The 7,395-nt window shown below is 53.7% G+C and overlaps 1 protein-coding gene across 1 annotated transcript; it reads left to right on the forward strand.

The window, feature by feature from the left end:
- Positions 1 to 4,869: 4,869 nt before the first annotated feature.
- Positions 4,870 to 5,229, forward strand: BESB_046380 (membrane protein; the record flags this gene model as incomplete). The annotated part of the gene is made up of 1 exon (XM_029363089.1): positions 4,870 to 5,229. One exon carries the CDS (start codon positions 4,870 to 4,872, stop codon positions 5,227 to 5,229), a length of 360 nt encoding a protein of 119 aa, XP_029220455.1.
- Between the last annotated feature and the right edge of the window lie 2,166 nt (positions 5,230 to 7,395).

The raw sequence follows: 7,395 nt of genomic DNA on the forward strand, positions 1-7,395 counted from the left end.
CAGAGGTGCTTCTTCTATGCTTGTCAAGGACGTAGACAAGGCAGCGAGGGTGCAAAAAGGAAAAGCAGTCGCAGCGCGACGGGTCGGGTGACGCCTCGTGGGCGAAGGTGTGGAATCGTTCGAAGGCGCGACCACGCAGACAGAGGAGGAAGGCACGAACCCGGCATTCGCGCCTGCAGACGCTGGTTGGAGACGACCTCTAGGCCAAGGCAAGCTGACGAAAAGACGGAGATACAGACAGAGTAAAATTCCCTGATTTTCTGTGGAAATAAAACCTAAGAAGGTTCGGAAACACTAGAAAATGGCCCCACTAACAACTGACCAAGAAAGGGCCTGGTCAAATTCCCTCAGGAGACGAAACAAAGACTTTGTGGCTCTGTGCATAGGAACAACGACGGAAGGATGAAACCACAGCATGCAAAAGTACAAGAGAAGGCCTACGAGCCAACACGAAGCAGGATCTCCGACAGCAATCCGAGGTGCGCGTTCCCACAGAAACTACGGTGTGATGAAACACGTGGCAAGTTCGCGTCCGTTGGCGAACCGCGCACGGTCATTCATGTAGTGTGAAACAAAAATGCAAACCTGTAGTAAGAAATACTCTCTAGCTGCATCAAATGCGGATGACAAGACCTCTACACGCACCGGCGCACGTGAGAGATAGTGACGCAGTAAAAAAGGCCTCCAGCAATCACGGATGAAAAATTTACTGCTCTACGTCTGCATACGAACGCATATCTCATCCCACGTATGTCCACAGATGAAACACGCGGCAAGTTCGCGTCCGTTGGCGAACCGCGCACGGTCTTTCAAACAACCTGGCGTATGTCTCAGCGTTTTGACCAGGTGGTGGAGGACGCAAACAAAAGGAGTAGTTCAGACGTAGAAAGGCAAGGCGGCGTTAGCACGCCGGCCGGGAAGCGGCTCTTGAGGTGTCTGTGGAGACACCTGACGGCTCGCGCGCCAATCAGGCAGAGGAAACGGAAAACAGAGGCAAAACGACGAACGAGCAGAGACAAGGGTGCAGCTCAGTCATGGACTGAAGAACAAGAAAGCGTCGTCGTCCACAGCAGAGGCAGACTGAGAAGGAAGAGTGGCCGGTAGCCGACAGGGAGAGGGCGGACAAAAGATGACGGCCGGACGGACACCTCAAATTCTCTTCCCTTCAGTACGCAGGGAGGCAAGAAATCCGTCGCCCAAATCGCGGTCCGGCATCCTGCAGTTGCGGAATCTGATTTAGAGATCCGCGGAATTGACAGAGACTGGACTTTCGCACAAAAGCCATCGAGAGTGTTGTAAGATTCACGCATGCACGCGCAACAATCACGATTCATGTGCGACCTGCATTGGTAGCTGCATGCACTGACGTGCATCTGCTGACCTTTTCGGCAAGCCAGAGCCAGCCTCGAAAGACAGCCCCGACTGAGTCATAGATTGTTCTTTCGCAAGAAGCAGACGCGTCCTCCAGGCACCTTATTCTACTCGGGACAAAAATATCTCATAGAGCGAGCCACGGTGGCGCATAGAAGAGAGCGTTTGCAAATATACTCAAGGCTCCATTCTTCGCGTCCACTCACGCATCGCTCTGCGTCCACATACACAGCGACAAGCTCGCCGACGTGTATATATATATATATATATATATATATGTATATGCGTAGGCCCCTTAGTTCAGAATCCGTGGATGTCGCTTCTTTGCGTGGACTCCTAGCGACACCAACCGGATTACTGGTGTGCGTGATAGTGACGGCACACTCTGACCGCAGGGTGTGCCTGAGAAAAGCGACTTTCCACGATGCAGTTGTCACTTTACTCGCTCCCGTGGTCACAGGTCGCAGATTCAGAAAGCACGGGTTTCGCAGGGACCGTCCTGAAGAGCTCGCGGAGGAATGCCTGCATGTGCACCAGGCAGACTGAAATATGGCAGCCCGCCACCTGCCGCGACCGCGGAGACAGGCGCTTAGCCGGAACGAAGCGACCGCGCTCGTATCTGTAAAACTTTTCGCTTCAGCTGTTTAGGCAACGGCTCGTGTCCGTCCGGCGCTGCCGGCAATAATCTCACATCCTTTATTCGAGGCGACCATGCACCAGATACGGTTATCGATCCCGTGCTAAAGAGGCTTGCCCAATAAAAAAGAGGAGGAATTCAAGAATCCGCTGAAATCCATCTTGTTTGTGTGCGTCCCTGTCTTCTGACCAGAGGTGTGCGTAGACATTCGCGTGCTCACGCCTCGCAGTGCACTTGCTTTCCAATTGTTCGAGTTTTTTTAGTGCGCTGCGGAACTCCTAAACTCTGATGCTGCTGCTAAACGAGTGCTTTGCGGATGCGTGAAATTCTGGTAGTGGCAGCCCCTCATGAGTTCGAGGGAACTAGGTGGCTGCTTTAGGATCCAGTGGAGGCTGATGCCCGCACCTTGAACCGGAGACTGAGTAGTTATCCTCCGCGAGACAATAAAAGAGTGAAGCGTCAGAAACCACTATAACGTCGGATGGGTATGTTACTCCAGAGCACTGCTGCAGGCGTGAGTCGGCTTGTCGAGTCTGAAAAACAACGCTCGAACTCGCGTTGCTCACGAGGGACACGAGAGCAGGTTCTTTTACAGTTCAAAGGGGAGCCCTACTCTTTCATGTCAGTTACGAACGAGGCCCCCCGACTGGACAGTGAAGTAAAGGTGACAGAGGAAATCATCAGTCTGCTCCTGCATACGAACAAGAAAACTTCGTGTGAAGATGTAAAACCGCTAGCAAAATCTCTTCACAGCGATACCGTAGAAGTTAATATCTTCTTCGGTCGTCTGAGTTAGTCCGTTCTGAATCCTTTCCACATGGTTCATCGGAAATGAATGTGATGAGCTTTCATACACTTCCCATGCAGAAAGACAGCATCGGACGGCACGTTTCTGTGATAGGTAAGTACATGTATCCCGGTGTGCCATTTACGCCGCATCCCTCTCACACACTGCTACTGTGGCGCTGCTACTGTTACACGTTTCCGATCCTCACGTGCGACATGCCTGCACTGCATCAACTGACTCCCGCCAAGCGACTAGAATCTGTGCACGCCAGCGACGGAACTCCACGGCGCCGGGAAAACGGAACCAGGCCAAAATGGTGTAGCTCCTGCGCAGTGCGCTTTAGCAAACCGGTGTGGAGCGGGTAAGGGTTGTTCTCTGATGCGAGCCAAATCGACTCTCGAGGTTGCTCTCGCGCACACGACACTACAGGGTTTAGAATAGTGAACATGACTCCGGTTATGAGGTACAGACAATCAAGTCCTTTATGGCCGCAGTACATGACTGCCTCACTGGATGCTCAAGACAGCTACACGTGTAGCGTCACGAAGATTCCGTTGCTCCACCCGAATGAATCTTTCGCCCCCCTCCTGTGAGAGTTACGATGGAGCCTCTAGTATCAGTGCGTTGCATGGAGAGTTGCCATATCTTCAGCTGGCAGGCGTTGCGCATCAGCTTCTGTTCCCGCGAAACAGCGCTGATATGTCCATCTCTGCATTTTTCTGGGCGGTGTGCGTGCTCGCAGACCGCGTGGATAGTACATCTCCTTCGAGAACAAGATATATGTTTCGTCGGCAGTAACGAGAAGAAGTATTAACAGTTTGAGTCCTCGAGTCGTCCTCTCAGAAGTCGTTGGTACTTCCAGAAGTGGCGCAGCTTGGCATCCCGTCCCGAGCGGTGAAGATTCATCATTGGCGTCCCTGCGGAGTGAGACTGACACAACGAACTGTGGACCTCACTACTGTACAGCAAACCAATTCTTTGAAGCCATAGTCGTTGATGCATGGCTGCGTGTGTCATCGCCTTACGAACCGAGGTCGTGCCCTAGGGGAGGCGACGCCGTAACACACGATGTGCAACGGGGCTGAGATAGACCACTGCTGCCTCTCAAGGAGTTCTTCAACGTGAATCTCTGTCACTAAAGCCAGTCAAATACCCATTACACTGTCGCCGTGGCGGGCTACTGCCTAAGTCTTACGCGTCGGCGTCTTCTGTCGAGACTGCTACCTACGACAGGGGCCGTAGGAGAGGGTTTCAAGAAGCACAACTGAGGTGGCGCGTGTCCGCTACGCCGCGCGAGTCCCATGGGAAAAGGTGGGTTCGGTGAGAGACCGACGAGCGGCATATGTGCCCGCTCGTATTGACTGCCACACGGTTCAAGGCTTCGCGTTGCGTGCGCTTGAATGAACTGCTTGGCGAAAGCAAGGGTTGAGTTCCAAAATGTTCCGGATTTGTGCTCGATTCGTGACATGTCTCCCAAACGTCTGTTTGCATAGGCACTAACAATGACAGGTAGAGTTGTAGCTCTTCTGAGCCGAGGGACACTTCTTTGCTTCCCGTGATCTATTGATCATTCTGAAAAGGGGAAGCATTAAGTGACGACAGCCTCGCTCGCGACTGCGCATGCCGGAGCGCTAACAAGTGGCATGCGGGGGCGTAATTATCTAACTACAACATTATGTCAGTCATTGGTCGGCTGATTCCGCGAGCCATCGGCTGTTCACTTGTCTTTCTCCAGCAGTAGACAGCCGGTTGGGCGCAGCAGCCAGGTGCATGCAGTCTTTTCGTGGCAACGCAGTTCAGCACCTCAAGCGGTTTCTCGCGGTCGCGTCCTCAGGCCCGAAGGCGATGCATAGGAAAGGAGCCGACGAGAAAAAATGTTCATCTTTATCTTGGATTCGCGCACCGTTTTTCTGCTGCTGTAACCAGTGAAGCTTTTTCTGTGTATACACTCAGGGCGCAACCCCCTGCAGTTCTCCGGTGCCGCAGCGGCTCTTCGTCGTCCTCCATCGTCTCCCGCTGGCGGTGGCTCCCTCGTTTCCTCTCTTTTTCTCGCCTTTTCTCCAGTTCTCAAAAGATGCGGATGTATCCCCCCGCCGCAGGCGGCCCCATTTACTGGTGGCTCCGTAACTCCTTCATCGGCGCCCGGCGTAGGTCTGTCCGCCTTATGCGCGCGTATGACATGAACTGGGATATCTCCAAGGTTGTTTGCAATGGCGTTCCGAGGAATTCTTTCAACCCGAGCGTGAACGAGTGGATCTGGAACGTAGACACTGACCTTTGGAACGGAGCGGGAGGGAAGGCGTGGTTCCACATCAACGGCCAGTGTGTGTTTACACTTTTCTGGGCTTTTTCGTTCTACACGCTCCTGGAGCGCTGGTACGTCAACGGCAAGATCGATACTTTCTCCAAGTGGCAAGGCCGCACTGAGGAGTAAAACTTCCCAACCTCCTCTCTCAGGAAATTGGCGTTAAAAGGTGATCCTGGGCTGCAATACTTCCAAGAGGAAGAGGCTTCCCATTCCGGATGCTGGTTCACATTTCCCTCATACGGACCTGTTCCTTCTTCGAGGTCGACGAAGCCGCCCGTGGCGACGGTTACTGAGAGTTGCGGAACTGCAGCGGCGGTCTGACTTGTTTCTTCTGCGTCATTGCACGTCTGTTTTTTGGAAGACAGACAGTCTGGACCTCGGGTTGCAGGCAGTCAACCAGATGTGTGGATTTGCACGCACCTCTCGGCGACCGCGAGGGAAGGAACGGGGCCACATGCGAGTGGAGGTGGCATGGGACGTTACAAGCTTGTGTGGTGTGAAGAGACTTGTAGCCTTATGGATGGAACTTTGGGGAAAGCCGTGTGAGTGATTAGGACGAGGCGGCATCGAGAGCCGTGCGTGCTCTGATTTTTCAGCCCGTCCTGTTGTGAAAAACAGTCCTGCGTCGATACCTGTTTCCCGAATTTACGAACCTCAAGTGTTCAAACGGCCAAAGAGACCCCGGCGTGCCGCGGTCTGGCGCGTTTGCAGGGAGGGGAACCTCTGCCATCACTGGAAGTAGGGTTCCCCCTGTTTTCCGGTGAACTTGGGGAGGCCACGCTTACCCTGATTTCCTCCGTCTGTCCGTGTTCGGGAACACACACTACGCGTTACGACGAAGCTGGGAACACAGCTCGACACATTCGTGTGACTACGTACCGTGCTTTGGGTCACGAACACGTGCAGGGCTAGGAGTCAGTCTGTCGGCTAAAAGTCTTGGATTTCAATACCGCGGTAATCCTGTTCGCTTGGAAGCTGTGGTCCTTAGAACTGTCGATTTAGTGCAAATATAGAACCAGTTCGGTAGTAAGGCGGGGGACCCACTAGCTGTGCTCGCGGATGTCCACTGGCCTGCTGTGCAACGCAGAGACTCGTTGTTTAGCTGGAAACGTACATGATATGCGGGCATCCATGCTTCGCCACACGCATGCTCCCACAGGAATACCCACAGCTGTATGTAGCGACTCCTGAGCCTTTCTCGCGGGTGGCACTACGGCCTACGCTTCAGCTGTGGCTGATCAACCAGTGTTTTTACCCAGGGAGAACCGGGGAGCCCCGGAAGTTGTTGTTGGTCGTGCCTTTTCACCGAGGTGAGTGGAGACTACTACGAAACCGCTTTGAGAAACTTAGTGTATGCGTTCTTAGAATGCGTGACAATAGAACGGTTCAGGCTGCAGCTGGCGCTGCCACATATGCAGATTCTGAGAAGAGCAGTACGCACTAGACTTAGTGGACCTGAAACGGCTCAGCGGTGTCCGAAGAAGCGCGCAGCGGTGCTGGGGGAATGCGGTCGCCATGCCACGCGTCGCAGATCACTGCTCCTACTGCAAATCTAGAACCTTGTGTTGCCGAATGGCACGTGCGCTGGTTCACATGCATGCCGTTGGGCGTGTTTGTGGGTTTTGACGGTGGAATTAAATGCAGCCTATAACGAGCGGACTGAGACCAGGCGTAGTGGTGGTCATACAGTCATACAGCAACAGCACCAGTGGGCAAAACTGATCTGCGAGTGACTCAAATGTCTGGCCGCCTCACAGTCTCAGTCTAAAGCTCCTCGCAAGCTCCGCGCCTGGTTGACGTTTCTGTCGTGCGGACGCAATGTGCCTGCTAGTCACCGCAGCGTTAGCTTATGTCCCTCCGATGAAGAGTCTAAAAAGGAAAGGATACGCTGTCCGTTAAACGCGAAACGAGCACCAAAGAAATCTGCACGCCCACTATACCGCGGACGTCAGCGTTCATATTCACGGCATCCGCGGTGACACCCGCGTGGTACGCTAAACCTGATTCCGTGGAACTCGGCAGTTATGATGAGATGTTTCCGAGGGATATGCTTGAAAAGTTACACACCTGTTCTGGCCACGACAACTCGCCGTCCTCACTGCCTGACAATGGCATTCACTTGCTGCAGCTGGGCCTCGCACTTCGCCGCGCTATACCGCACACGGGCGCGCGGCTGGCTCTGCACGGACCGCCAGCTTCCTGTTGACCAGAGACACGCCGTCGGCCTCCTACGATCGACACGGGAAACGCCTATAGACTCTCGTCTGCATCAGCTCCAATCATTTTCAGACA

Source organism: Besnoitia besnoiti, chromosome III (genome assembly GCF_002563875.1).
Source record: "Besnoitia besnoiti strain Bb-Ger1 chromosome III, whole genome shotgun sequence".
Lineage (NCBI taxonomy): Eukaryota > Apicomplexa > Conoidasida > Eucoccidiorida > Sarcocystidae > Besnoitia > Besnoitia besnoiti.